This window comes from Zonotrichia leucophrys, chromosome 2 (genome assembly GCF_028769735.1).
Source record: "Zonotrichia leucophrys gambelii isolate GWCS_2022_RI chromosome 2, RI_Zleu_2.0, whole genome shotgun sequence".
NCBI classification, from domain to species: domain Eukaryota; kingdom Metazoa; phylum Chordata; class Aves; order Passeriformes; family Passerellidae; genus Zonotrichia; species Zonotrichia leucophrys.
In genome coordinates, this window is record NC_088171.1 from 1697738 (window position 1) to 1712687 (window position 14950).

The 14950-nt window shown below is 40.9% G+C and overlaps 1 protein-coding gene across 1 annotated transcript in view; it reads left to right on the forward strand.

The window, feature by feature from the left end:
- The first annotated feature begins 1500 nt into the window (after positions 1 to 1500).
- Positions 1501 to 14950, forward strand: part of ALS2CL (ALS2 C-terminal like) — a 100312-nt gene continuing 86862 nt past the window's right edge. The window contains exons 1-2 of the mRNA XM_064703754.1: positions 1501 to 1708; positions 10567 to 10684. Coding sequence (XP_064559824.1) covers positions 1604 to 1708; positions 10567 to 10684 — 223 coding nt within the window. The 5' untranslated portion in view covers positions 1501 to 1603. The remainder of the gene's footprint in view (positions 1709 to 10566; positions 10685 to 14950) is intronic.

Here is a 14950-nt window from a genome sequence, read left to right on the forward strand (position 1 = left end):
AATTTTGGGTCTGGATTTGGGATTTTTAGGAGGAGGGGAAAGAGTTAAAAGTGGCTGAGATAGAGCAGAGAACTCTGGGATCTCCTCAGGGATGGATTTGGGAATTTTTGGGGTTGGATTTAGGGTTTTTAGGAGGAGCGGAAAAAGTTCCTGAGGCTGAAATGCCTGGGATCTCCTGAGGAATGGATTTGGGAATTTTGGGGTTGGATTTAGGATTTTTTAGGAGGAAGGGAAATGGTTAAAGGTGGCTGAGGTGTCTGGGATCTCCTGAGGGATGGATTTGGGAATTTTTGGGGTTGGATTTAGGATTTTTAGGAGGAGCGGAAAAAGTTCCTGAGGCTGAAGTGCCTGGATTTCCTGAGGGATGGATTTGGGAATTTTAGGGTTGGATTTAGGGTTTTTTAGGAGGAAGGGAAATGGTTAAAGGTGGCTGAGGTGCTCAGAGAACTCTGGGATCTCCTGAGGGATGGATTTGGGAATTTTTGGGGTTGGATTTAGGGTTTTTAGGAGGAAGGGAAATGGTTAAAGGTGGCTGAGGTGCTCAGAGAACTCTGGGATCTCCTGAGGGATGGATTTGGGAATTTTTGGGGTCGGATTTAGGGTTTTTAGGAGGAGCGGAAAAAGTTCCTGAGGCTGAAGTGCCTGGATTTCCTGAGGGATGGATTTGGGAATTTTGGGGTTGGATTTAGGATTTTTTAGGAGGAAGGGAAAGAGTTAAAGGTGGCTGAGGTGTCCGGGATCTCCTTAAAAAGTTTTAGGAATTTTGGAGTCGGATTTAGGATTTTTAGGAGGAAGGGAAATGGTTAAAGGTGGCTGAGGTGCGCAGAGAACTCTGGGATCTCCTGAGGGATGGATTTGGGAATTTTGGGGTCGGATTTAGGATTTTTTAGGAGGAAGGGAAAGAGTTAAAAGTGGCTGAGCTGCACAGAGAACTCTGGGAGCTCCGGACCGATGGATTTGGGAATTTTGGGGTTGGATTTAGGATTTTTTTAGGAGGAAGGGAAAGAGTTAAAGGCGGAGGCGCAGCAGAGAACTCTGGGAGCTCCTGCCCGAGGGATTGGGGAAGTTTGGCGTTGGTTTTGGGGTTTTAATGCGGAAGGGAAGCGGCGTGAGGCAGGAAAATTCTCCTTTTCCAAGGAATTCCTGGAATTTCCAACAAATGGGAGCGAGCCTGGAAAGAGGAAGAAAAAAAAACCCAAAATTTTTTTATTTTTTTAAATTTTTTTGGGAGAAGCTCTGTGAGAACAGAGCGAGGCCGAGAAACGAAACTTTCCCCAAAACCCCTCCTGACCTTTTTTTATTTTTATTTTTATTTTTTTTTTTCCTTTCACTTCTCGAATTTTCAACTTCCCGAAAGTTCAACTACTTCCCCCAAGTTGACAAAATCCGGGATGACAAAATCCGGCCTGACAAAATCCGGGATTATTTAAATAAATAAATAAATAAATAAATAAATAAATAAATAAAATAATAAAAGCCGGGGTGGGAGGAAGAGGAGGAGCAGGAACTTTGGGGGAGCCGAAATTTGGGATTTTGCAATTCCCGGCTCCCGTGGGTGTTTTGGGATTTGGGGCTCTGCCTCCCAAATGTGGGAGGGGAAAAGATGGGAGGGAAAAATTCCAGCCTGGGGAACAGCGAGAATTCCCGGATTTCTGCGCTTCCCGGAGATTTTCCCAGCCGGGAATTTTCCTGCGCTGCCTCTTTCCAGGTGGGTCCCTCCAAAATCCAGCAAACTTCGGGAATTTCCTGCTTGCTTTGATTTAATCCGGAGGAAATTTGGGAATTTTCCCAGCCGGGAATTTTCCTGCTTGCTTTGATTTAGTCCGGAGGAAATTTGGGAATTTTCCCAGCCGGGAATTTCCTGCTTGCTTTGATTTAGTCCGGAAGAAATTTGGGAATTTTCCCAGCCGGGAATTTTCCTGCGCTGCCTCTTTCCAGGTGGGTCCCCTCCAAAATCCAGCAAATTTCGGGAATTTCCTGCTTGCTTTGATTTAGTCCGGAGGAAATTTGGGAATTTTCCCAGCCGGGAATTTTCCTGCTTGCTTTGATTTAGTCCGGAGGAAATTTGGGAATTTTCCCAGCCGGGAATTTTCCTGCGCTGCCTCCTTCCAGGTGGGTCCCTCCAAAATCCAGCAAATTTCGGGAATTTCCTGCTTGCTTTGATTTAGTCCGGAGGAAATTTGGGAATTTTCCCAGCCGGGAATTTTCCTGCTTGCTTTGATTTAGTCCGGAAGAAATTTGGGAATTTTCCCAGCCGGGAATTTTCCTGCGCTGCCTCCTTCCAGGTGGGTCCCTTCCAAAATCCAGCAAACTTCGGGAATTTCCTGCTTGCTTTGATTTAATCCGGGAAGAAATTTGGGAATTTTCCCAGCCGGGAATTTCCTGCTTGCTTTGATTTAGTCCGGGAAGAAATTTGGGAATTTTCCCAGCCGGGAATTTTCCTGCTTGCTTTGATTTAGTCCGGAGGAAATTTGGGAATTTTCCCAGCCGGGAATTTTCCTGCTTGCTTTGATTTAGTCCGGAGGAAATTTGGGAATTTTCCCAGCCGGGAATTTTCCTGCGCTGCCTCCTTCCAGGTGGGTCCCTCCAAAATCCAGCAAATTTCGGGAATTTCCTGCTTGCTTTGATTTAGTCCGGAGGAAATTTGGGAATTTTCCCAGCCGGGAATTTTCCTGCGCTGCCTCCTTCCAGGTGGGTCCCTCCAAAATCCAGCAAATTTCGGGAATTCCCTGCTTGCTTTGATTTAGTCCGGAAGAAATTTGGGAATTTTCCCCAGGTTGAACCGGGATCAGATTCCAAATCCCGGCGCGGATTTTCCCACAAAACCCCGCTTTTCCTTAAGGAATTCCAGCTCTTTTTTAAGGGATTTCACTCCCGAAAATAAAACCCCGATTTTAAACGCGGTGCTCGCTCCCAGCGCGGCTTTTCCAGGCGGGATTCCCGAGGGATTTTCCAGCCTCGCCTGTAATTCCAGGACGGAACAAAGCTGGAAAAGCCGCGGCCGTGCCAAGGGATGCGGAATTAAATCCGCGCTGATAAACTCGGGTTTAACAGGTTTCTGTCCGGGGAAAGGCGATCCCATAAAAACCCTTCCAGGAGTTTCGGAATTCCAAGGAAAGTCGGGATTCCAGGCGCGGTTTTGGGTGGGAAGCGACGCTTTGGAGGCTTTTTAAAAATAATAAAGAGTTAAAGGCAATGGAGGGGCTGGGTTTGAATTTGGGTTTATTTCGGGGCTGAGTTTAAACTGTGGTTTATTTCGGGGCTGGCTTTAAACTGTGGTTTATTTTGGGGCTGGGTTTAAACTGTGGTTTATTTTGGGGCTGGGTTTAAACTGTGGTTTATTTTGGGGCTGGGTTTAAACTGTGGTTTATTTTGGGGCTGGGTTTAAACTGTGGTTTATTTTGGGGCTCATTTGGGGCTGGGTTTAAACTTTGATTTCATTTGGGTTGGGTTTAAATTTGGGTTTATTTTGGGGCTGGGTTTAAGCTTTGGTTTAAACGTGGGGTTCATTTGAAGCTGAGTTTCAACCGTGGTTTATTTCAGGGCTGGGTTTAAACTGTGGTTTATTTTGGGGCTTATTTGAGGCTGGGTTTAGACTTTGATTTCATTTTGGGGCTGGGTTTAAACTGTGGCCTAAATTGGGGCTGGGTTTAAATTTGGGTTTATTTTGGGGCTGGGTTTAAACTTTGGTTTCATTTGGGGCTGAGTTTAAACTTTGGTTTAAATTGGGGCTGGGTTTAAACTGTGGTTTATTTCAGGGCTGGGTTTAAACTGTGGTTTATTTTGGTGCTCATTTGAGGCTGGGTTTAAACTTTGATTTCATTTGGGGCTGGGTTTAAACTGTGGCCTAAATTGGGGCTGGGTTTTAATTTGGGTTGGGTTTAAATTTGGGTTTAGTTTGGGGCTGGGTTTAAATTTGGGGTTATTTTGGGGCTGGGTTTAAACTTTGGTTTCATTTGGGGCTGAGTTTAAACTTTGGTTTAAACTTGGGGCTGGGTTTAAACTGTGGATTAAACTGGGGCTGGGTTTAAACTGTGGTTTATTTTGAGGCTGAGTTTAAACTGTGGCCTAAATTGGGGCTGGGTTTAAATTTGGATTTAATTTGGGGCTGGGTTTAAACTGTGGTTTATTTTGGGGCTCATTTGGGGCTGGGTTTAAACTTTGATTTCATTTGGGGCTGGGTTTAAACTTGGGTTTATTTTGGGGCTGGGTTTAAACTTTGGTTTAAACTTGGGGCTGGGTTCAAACTGTGGATTAAATTGGGGCTGGGTTTAAACTGTGGTTTATTTTGGGGCTGGGTTTAAACTTGGATTTCATTTGGGGCTGGGTTTAAACTGTGGTTTATTTTGGAGCTCATTTGAGGCTGGCTTTAAACTTTGGTTTCATTGGGGACTGGGTTTAAATTTGGATTTAATTTGGGGCTGGATTTAAACTGTGGCCTAAATTGGGGCTGGGTTTAAATTTGGGTTTATTTTGGGGCTGGGTTTAAACTTGGATTTCATTTGGGGCTGGGTTTAAACTTTGATTTCATGTGGGGCTGGGTTTAAGCTGTGGTTTATTTCGGAGCTGGGTTTAAACCGTGGTTTATTTTGGGGCTCATTTGGGGCTGGGTTTAAATTTTGATTTCATTTGGGTCTGGGTTTAAATTTGAGTTTATTTTGGGGCTCATTTGGGGCTGGGTTTAAACTTTGATTTCATTTGGGGCAGAGTTTAAACTGTGGCCTAAATTGGGGCTGGGTTTAAATTTGGGTTTATTTTGGGGCTGGGTTTAAACTGTGGCTTAAATTGGGGCTGGGTTTAAATTTGGGTTGGGTTTAAATTTGGGTTTATTTTGGGGCTGGGTTTGAGCTTTGGTTTAAACTTGGGGCTGGGTTTGAACTGTGGTTTATTTTGGGGCTGGGTTTAACTTTGGTTTATTTTGGGGCTCATTTGGGGCTGGGTTTAAATTTTGATTTCATTTGGGGCAGAGTTTAAACTGTGGATTAAATTTGGGCTGGGTTTAAATTTGGGTTTATTTTGGGGCTGGGTTTAAACTTTGGTTTAATTTGGGGCTGGGTTTAAACTGTGGTTTATTTCGGGGCTGGGTTTAAACTGTGGTTTATTTTGGTGCTCATTTGAGGCTTGGTTTAAGCTTGGATTTCATTTGGGGCTGGGTTTAAATTTGGGGTTATTTTGGGGCTCGTTTGGGTCTGGGTTTAAACTTTCGTTTAAATTGGGCTGGGTTTAAATTTGGGTTTATTTTGGGGCTGGGTTTAAACGTTGGTTTCATTTGGGGCTGGATTTAAACTTTGATTTCATGTGGGGCTGAGTTTAAACCGTGGATTAAATTGGGGCTGGGTTTAAACCGTGGTTTATTTCGGGGCTGGGTTTAAACTGTGGTTTATTTCGGGACTGGGTTTAAACTGTGGCCTAAATTGGGGCTGGGTTTAAATTTGGGTTTAGTTTGGGGCTGGGTTTAAACTTGGGGTTATTTTGGGACTGGGTTTACGCTTTGGTTTAAACTTGGGGCTGGGTTTAAATCGTGGATTAAATTGGGGCTGGGTTTAAACTGTGGTTTATTTTGGGGCTTATTCGGGGCTGGGTTTAAACTGTGGCCTAAATTGGGGCTGGGTTTAAATTTGGGTTTATTTTGGGGCTCATTTGAGGCTGGGTTTAAACTTCCGTTTAAATTGGGGCTGGGTTTAAACTGTGGTTTATTTTGGGTCTGGGTTTAAATTTGGGTTTAATTTGGGGCTGGGTTTAAACTGGGTTTAATGGGGTTTGTGCAGGCCCGGCCTAAAGCTGGGGCTGTTCAGGTAAAACCCATTTGGAACGCGCGGCTGCTCCCTGGAATGGCTGCAATCCCAAAGAGCGGGAAAATGGGAATTTTTGGGAATTTTTGGGAATTTTTGGGAATTTTGGAACGCGCAGCTGCTCCCTGGAATGGCTGCAATCCCAAAGAGCGGGAAAATGGGAATTTTTGGGAATTTTGGAATGTGCAGCTGCTCCCTGGAATGGCATCAATCCCAAAGAGCAGGAAAATGGGAATTTTTGGGAATTTTTGGGAATTTTGGAACGCGCAGCTGCTCCCTGGAATGGCTGCAATCCCAAAGAGCAGGAAAATGGGAATTTTTGGGAATTTTTGGGAATTTTGGAACCCCCAGCTGCTCCCTGGAATGGCATCAATCCCAAAGAGCGGGAAAATGGGAATTTTTGGGAATTTTTGGGAATTTTGGAATGTGCAGCTGCTCCCTGGAATGGCTGCAATCCAAAGAGCGGGAAAATGGGAATTTTTGGGAATTTTTGGGAATTTTGGAACGCGCAGCTGCTCCCTGGAATGGCATCAATCCCAAAGAGCAGGAAAATGGGAATTTTTGGGAATTTTTGGGAATTTTTGGGAATTTTGGAACGCGCAGCTGCTCCCTGGAATGGCTGCAATCCCAAAGAGCGGGAAAATGGGAATTTTTGGGAATTTTGGAATGCGCAGCTGCTCCCTGGAATGGCTGCAATCCCAAAGAGCGGGAAAATGGGAATTTTTGGGAATTTTGGGGAATTTTGGAACGTGCAGCTGCTCCCTGGAATGGCTTCAACCCCAAAGAGCGGGAAAATGGGAATTTTTGGGAATTTTTGGGAATTTTGGAATGTGCAGCTGCTCCCTGGAATGGCTGCAATCCCAAAGAGCGGGAAAATGGGAATTTTTGGGAATTTTTGGGAATTTTGGAACGCGCAGCTGCTCCCTGGAATGGCTTCAACCCCAAAGAGCAGGAAAATGGGAATTTTTGGGAATTTTTGGGAATTTTGGAACGCGCAGCTGCTCCCTGGAATGGCTGCAATCCCAAAGAGCAGGAAAATGGGAATTTTTGGGAATGTGGGTGGGATCATCCCAAAAAAAAAAACCCAGCCTGGAGCGAATTTTGGAGGCCAAAAAATGCGGGAATTCCAGAGAAATTCTGGAATAACCGGGAGGAACAGGGACTAAAGTTGGGAATTTGGAGATTCCTGATTCCAGAGTTATTTTTTTTGGGAATGGGAGCAAAATAAACCTCGGGAAGGCTCCGGGGTTTGGGTTTGGTGGCCAAAACCAAATCCCAGCCCAGCTGAGGCACAGCCGGACCTGTTCGGGAATGTCGGGAATGTTGACATTCCAGAGGCGTTGGAAAAGCCTCATGCAAAGCACCCGGAATTCCCTCGGGAAAGGCTTCGGGCAGGAAAGGGCTGGGGGGAATTTGTCTGGGAATTGTGGGAAATTCCTCCAGGAATTGTGGGAATTCTTCCTGGGATTTGGGGGAACTTTCTCTGGGAATTGGGGGAAATTGCCCCAGGAATTGTAGGAATTCTTTCTGGGAATTGGGGGAAATTTCTGCAGGAACTGGGAAAATTTTCTGTGGGAATTGGGGGAAATTTCCTCTGGGAATTGTGGGAACTTTCTCTGGGAATTGTGGAAATTCCTCCAGGAATTGTAGGAATTCTTTCTGGGAATTGGGGGAAATTTCTCCAGGAATTGTGGGAATTCTTCCTGGGAACTGGGGTAAATTTTCTGTGGGAATTGGGAGAATTTTCTCTGGGAATTGGGGGAAATTGCCCCAGGAATTGTAGGAATTCTTTCTGGGAATTGGGGGAAATTTCTGCAGAAATTGAGAAAATTTCCTCTGGGAATTGTTGGAAATTCCTCCAGGAATTTTTCCTGGGAATTGGGGGAATTTTCTCTGGGAATTGTGGGAAATTCCTCCAGGAATTGTGGGAATTCTTCCTGGGAATTGGGGGAAATTTCTGCAGAAATTGAGAAAATTTTCTGTGGGAATTGGGGGAATTTTCTCTGGGAATTGTGGGAAATTCCTCCAGGAATTTTTCCTGGGAATTGGGGGAAATTTCCTCTGGGAATTGTGGGAAATTTCTCCAGGAATTGTAGGAATTCTTTCTGGGAATTGGGGGAATTTTCTCTGGGAATTGTGGGAAATTCCTCCAGGAATTGTAGGAATTCTTTCTGGGAATTGGGGGAAATTTCTGCAGGAATTGGGAAAATTTTCTGTGGGAATTGGGGGAATTTTCTCTGGGAATTGTGGGAACCTTCTCTAGGAATTGGGGGAAATTCCCCCCAGGAATTGTAGGAATTCTTTCTGGGAATTGGGGGAAATTTCTGCAGGAACTGGGAAAATTTTCTGTGGGAATTGGGAGAATTTTCTCTGGGAATTGTGGGAAATTCCTCCAGGAATTGTAGGAATTCTTTCTGGGAATTGGGGGAAATTTCTGCAGGAATTGAGAAAATTTTCTGTGGGAATTGGGGGAATTTCTTTTAGGAATTGTGGGAACTTTCTCTAGGAATTGGGGGAAATTCCTGCAGAAATTTTTCCTGGGAATTGGGGGAAATTTCCTCTGGGAATTGGGGGAACCATCTCTGGGAATTGTGGGAAATTCCTCCAGGAATTGTAGGAATTCTTTCTGGGAATTGGGGGAATTTCCTCTGGGAATTGTGGGAAATTCCTCCAGGAATTTTTCCTGGGAATTGGGGGAAATTTCCTCTGGGAATTGTTGGAAATTTCTCCAGGAATTGTGGGAATTCTTCCTGGGAACTGGGGAAAATTTTCTGTGGGAATTGGGAGAATTTTCTGTGGGAATTGTGGGAAATTCCTCAGGAATTTTAGGAATTCTTCCTGGGAATTGTGAGAAATTCCTCAGGAATTGTGGGAATTCTTCCTGGGAATTGGGGAAAATTTCTGCAGGAACTGGGAAAATTTTCTGTGGGAATTGGGGGAATTTTCTCTGGGAATTGTGGGAAATTCCTCCAGGAATTGTGGGAAATTTCTCCAGGAATTGTAGGAAATTTCTGCAGAAATTGAGAAAATTTTCTGTGGGAATTGGGGAAATTTCTTCTGGGAATTGGGGGAAATTCCTCCAGGAATTGTGGGAATTCTTCCTGGGAATTGGGGGAATTTTCTCTGGGAATTGTGGGAATTTTCTTTGGGCAATTAAAAATAATCCTGCTGGATTCCATTAATTCCTGAAGGAACTGATCCCAGGTTTTTCCGAATATTTTGTGGCTCTGAGATCATCGGGAATTTGGGAAAAGAGGGAGAAAAATGGGAATGAGATGGGTGGGAAGAGATTTCTCCTTCATCCCGTGGATTTCTGGGATTTTCCTCTCTGGAATTCATCGGGATCACCACAAGGAATTAATTCCAGCCTGGATCATCGGGAATTTGGGAATGGGTGGGATGGGAATGCGATTTCTCCTTCATCCTTGGGATTTCCAGGATTTTCTACTGGAAAAACCCTTTGGAATGGGAAAAAACCCATCAAGATTAATCCTTGGAATTAATTCCAGGCTTTTCCAGCTCTGAGATCATTGGGAATTTGGGAAAAATTGGGAAAAATTGGGAAAAATTGGGAAAAATTGGGAAAATGTGGGAAAATTTGGAAAAATTTGGGAAAAATTTGGGAAAAATTGGGAAAAATTGGGGAAAATTGGGAAAATTTGGGAAAAATTGGGAAAATTGGGAAAATTTGGGAAAAAATTGGGAAAAATTGGGAAAATGTGGGAAAATGTGGGAAAATTTGGGAAAGCTTGGAAAAATGTGGGAAAATTGGGGAAAATTTGGGAAAAATATGGGAAAATTTGGGAAAAATTGGGAAAAATTGGAAAAATTGGGAAAATTTGGGAAAATTGGGAAAAATTTGGAAAATCTGGGAAAAATTGGGAAAAATTGGGAAAAATTGGGAAAAATTGGGAAAATGTGGGAAAATGTGGGAAAAATTGGGAAAAATTGGGAAAATTTGGGAAAATTTGAAAAATCTGGGAAAATCTGGGAAAAATTGGGAAAATTTGGGAAAATGTGGGAAAATTTGGGAAAATTTGGGAAAATGTGGGAAAAATATGGGAAAAATTGGGAAAATTTGGGAAAATTTGGAAAAATTGGGAAAATTTGGGAAAATGTGGGAAAATTTGGGAAAAATTTGGGAAAAATATGGGAAAAATTGGGAAAAATTGGGAAAAATTGGGAAAAATTTGGGAAAATTTGGGAAAAATATGGGAAAATTTGGGAAAATGTGGGAAAATTGGGAAAATTTGGGAAAATTTGGAAAATTTGGGAAAATTTGGGAAAATTTGGAAAAATGTGGGAAAATGTGGGAAAAATTGGGAAAATGTGGGAAAATTTGGGAAAAATATGGGAAAATTTGGGAAAAATTGGGAAAAACTGGGAAAAATTGGGAAAAATTGGGAAAAATTGGGAAAAATTGGGAAAAAGTGGGAAAATGTGGGAAAATTTGGGAAAAATTTGGAAAAAATTCAGAAAAATTTGGAAAAATTTGGGAAAATTTGAGAAAATTTGGAGGAATTTGGGAAAATTTGGAAAAAATTTGGGAAAATTTGGAAAAATTTGGGAAAATTTGGAAAAAATTTGGAAAAATTTGGGAAAACGGGGCTGGGTTGTCTCTGCTTGAGCCGTTTGGTTTCCGTTCCTCTCCCAACTTTTCCCGAGGATTTTTGGGATCGGCCCCACCCAAGCTTTGCTGGAAATCCAAGGAAAAACCTCGGGGATGGAATCCGAGGGATTCCCAGGGATTTGATCCATTCCCGCTCTTTTCCAGGCCATGTCCGCAGCTGGAATTTCGGGAATTTTGGAATTGCTGCTGGAGCTGGAGGAAAACTTCTCCTCCTGCCTGGCCCGGATCGACGCCCTCATCATCAAACCTCTGCTCCAGGCGGGTAAATCCCGGAATTTTCTGGGAATTTTGCTCTGGAATTCCCCACCTGGAATCGATCTGGGAAGGGATTTCTGGCTGGGAATTCCTGCTGGGAAGAGGAAATGTTTTGTGGGAATGTTTTCCTGAAAATCGGGAATGGGGAATGAGGCCGGGGTGGGTTTTTGGGATCAATCCGTGTTTTCATCGGGATCAGCGTTCCCGATCCAGGGAAATTCCAAATCCAGGGAAATTCCTGGCCCTGATTTTCCTGGCTGGGGCTTTTCCAGGAATTCTTTTTTGGGATGACTCCAAGGAAAGTGGGAATTTTTCCCACCCCAGAGAGTTTGGGATAGAGTTTGTCCCATTCCGGCAAAAACGGCTCCATGGCCTCCAAAAATTCCTGGAATTTTCCCCTTTTTTCCTCATTCTTCCCATTTTTTCCCCTTCTCTATTTTCCAGACAGAAAACAGCTTCAAAACAGCTCCAAAAATTCCTGGAATTCCCCCTTTTTTTCCAGATCTCTTTTCCCATTTTTTTGCCTCCTCTATATTCCCAAATTATTTATTTCCTCCAGGAAAAATGGCTACATGGAATCCAAAAATTCCCAGAATTTCCCCAATTTTTTCCATTTTTCCCATTTTTTTTCCTTTTTATTTTCCCAAATTATTCCATTTATTCCAGCAAAATGGCTCCTTGAAAACCATTCTGAAAATTCCTGAAATTTTCCCCTTTTTTCCCCATTCTTCCCATTTTTTCCCCCTCTCTATTTTCCCAAATTATTCATTTCCTTCCAACCAAAACATCTCCAAAAATTCCTGGAATTCCCTTTTTTTTCAGATCTTTTTTTCCCATTTTTCTTTCCCTCTGTATTCCCAAATTATTTATTTCCTCCAGGAAAAATGGCTGCATGGACTCTGAAAATTCCCGGAATTTCCCCAATTTTTTCCATTTTTCCCATTTTTTTTCCTTTTTCCCAAATTATTCCATTTATTCCAGCAAAATGGTTCCTTGGCCTCTGAAAATTCCTGAAATTTTCCCCTTTTTTTCCCCATTTTTCCCATTTTTTCCCCCTCTCTATTTTCCTGAATTATTGAATTCCTTCCAACCAAAACATCTCCAAAAATTCCTGGAATTTCCTTTTTTTCAGATCTATTTTTCCCATTTTTCTTTCCCTCTGTATTCCCAAATTATTTATTTCCTCCAGGAAAAATGGCTGCATGGACTCTGAAAATTCCCGGAATTTCCCCAATTTTTTTTTATTTATCTCTTTTTTTTTTTCCTTTTTCCCAAATTATTCCATTTATTCCAGCAAAATGGCTCCTTGGCCTCTGAAAATTCCTGAAATTTTCCCCTTTTTTCCCCATTCTTCCCATTTTTTTCTCTCAATTTTCCCAAATTATTCAATTCATTCCTTCCAACCAAAACAGCTCCAAAAATTCCCAGAATTTCCCCAATTTTTTCCATTTTTCCCATTTTTTTTCCTTTTTATTTTCCCAAATTATTCCATTTATTCCAGCAAAATGGCTCCTTGAAAACCATTCTGAAAATTCCTGAAATTTTCCCCTTTTTTCCCCATTTTTCCCATTTTTTTCCCCTCTCTATTTTCCCAAATTATTCATTTCCTTCCAACCAAAACATCTCCAAAAATTCCTGGAATTCCCTTTTTTTTCAGATCTATTTTTCCCATTTTTCTTTCCCTCTGTATTCCCAAATTATTTATTTCCTCCAGGAAAAATGGCTGCATGGAATCCAAAAATTCCCGGAATTTCCCCAATTTTTTCCATTTTTCCCATTTTTTTTTCCTTTTTATTTTCCCAAATTATTCCATTTATTCCAGCAAAATGGCTCCTTGGCCTCTGAAAATTCCTGGAATTTTCCCCTTTTTTCCCCATTCTTCCCATTTTTTCCCCCTCTCTATTTTCCTGAATTATTGAATTCCTTCCAGTCAAAACAGCTCCAAAAATTCCTGGAATTCCCTTTTTTTTCAGATCTATTTTTCCCATTTTTCTTCCCCTCTATATTCCCAAATTATTTATTTCCTCCAGGAAAAATAGTTGCATGGACTTTGAAAATTCCCAGAATTTCCCCAAATTTTTCCATTTTTCCCATTTTTGTCCCTTTTTATTTTCCCAAATTATTCCATTTATTCCAGCAAAATGGCTCCTTGAAAACCATTCTGAAAATTCCTGAAATTTTCCCCTTTTTTCCCCATTTTTCCCATTTTTTCTCTCAATTTTCCCAAATTATTCATTTCCTTCCAACCAAAACAGCTCCAAAAATTCCTGGAATTCTCCCTTTTCTCCCACATTTTTTCCCAATTTTCCCCCCTCTATATTCCCAAATTATTTATTTCCTCCAGGAAAAATGGCTGCATGGAATCCAAAAATTCCCGGAATTTCCCCAATTTTTTCCATTTTTCCCATTTTTTTTCCTTTTTATTTTCCCAAATTATTCCATTTATTCCAGCAAAATGGCTCCTTGAAAACCATTCTGAAAATTCCTGAAATTTCCCATTTTTTTTTTCCATTTCCCCCATTGTTTTCCTCTCTATTTTCCCAAATTATTGAATTCATTCCTTCCAACCAAAACAGCTCCAAAAATTCCTGGAATTCCCTTTTTTTTCAGATCTCTTTTCCCATTTTTTCCTCCCTCTATATTCCCAAATTATTTATTTCCTCCAGGAAAAATGGCTCCAAGGCCTCTGAAAATTCCTGGAATTATCCCCAATTTTTTTTTTATTTATCTCTTTTTTTTTCCTTTTTATTTTCCCAAATTATTCCGTTTATTCCAGCAAAATGACTCCTTGAAAACCATTCTGAAAATTCCTGAAATTTTCCCCTTTTTTCCCCATTTTTCCCATTTTTTTCTCTCTATTTTCCCAAATTATTCATTTCCTTCCAACCAAAACATCTCCAAAAATTCCTGGAATTTCCTTTTTTTCAGATCTATTTTCCCATTTTTTTCTCCCTCTGTATTCCCAAATTATTTATTTCCTCCAGGAAAAATGGCTGCATGGACTCTGAAAATTCCCGGAATTTCCCCAATTTTTTCCATTTTTCCCATTTTTGTCCCTTTTTATTTTCCCAAATTATTCCATTTATTCCAGCAAAATGGCTCCTTGAAAACCATTCTGAAAATTCCTGAAATTTTCCCCTTTTTTCCCCATTTTTCCCATTTTTTTCTCTCTATTTTCCCAAATTATTGAATTCATTCCTTCCAACCAAAACAGCTCCAAAAATTCCTGGAATTCCCTTTTTTTTCAGATCTATTTTCCCCATTTTTTTCTCCCTCTGTATTCCCAAATTATTTATTTCCTCCAGGAAAAATGGCTGCATGGAATCCAAAAATTCCCAGAATTTCCCCAATTTTTTCCATTTTTTTTCCATTTTTTTTCCTTTTTTTTTTCCTTTTTATTTTCCCAAATTATTCCATTTATTCCAGCAAAATGACTCCTTGAAAACCATTCTGAAAATTCCTGAAATTTTCCCCTTTTTTCCCCATTTTTCCCATTTTTTTCCCCCCTCTCTATTTTCCCAAATTATTCATTTCCTTCCAACCAAAACAGCTCCAAAAATTCCTGGAATTCCCTTTTTTTTCAGATCTATTTTTCCCATTTTTTTTCCCCTCTATATTCCCAAATTATTTATTTCCTCCAGGAAAAATGGCTGCATGGAATCCAAAAATTCCCAGAATTTCCCCAATTTTTTCCATTTTTTTTCCATTTTTTTTCCTTTTTATTTTCCCAAATTATTCCATTTATTCCAGCAAAATGGCTCCTTGAAAACCATTCTGAAAATTCCTGAAATTTTCCCCTTTTTTCCCCATTTTTCCCATTTTTTCCCCCTCTCTATTTTCCCAAATTATTCATTTCCTTCCAACCAAAACAGCTCCAAAAATTCCTGGAATTCCCTTTTTTTTCAGATCTCTTTTCCCATTTTTTTCTCCCTCTATATTCCCAAATTATTTATTTCCTCCAGGAAAAATGGCTGCATGGAATCCAAAAATTCCCGGAATTTCCCCAATTTTTTCCATTTTTTTTCCATTTTTTTTCCTTTTTATTTTCCCAAATTATTCCATTTATTCCAGCAAAATGGCTCCTTGAAAACCATTCTGAAAATTCCTGAAATTTCCCATTTTTTCTCCCATTTTTCCCATTTTTTCCCCCTCTCTATTTTCCTGAATTATTGAATTCCTTCCAGTGAAAACAGCTCCAAAAATTCCTAGAATTTCCCTTTTTTTCCCCATTCTTCCCATTTTTTTTCTCTCAATTTTCCCAAATTATTGAATT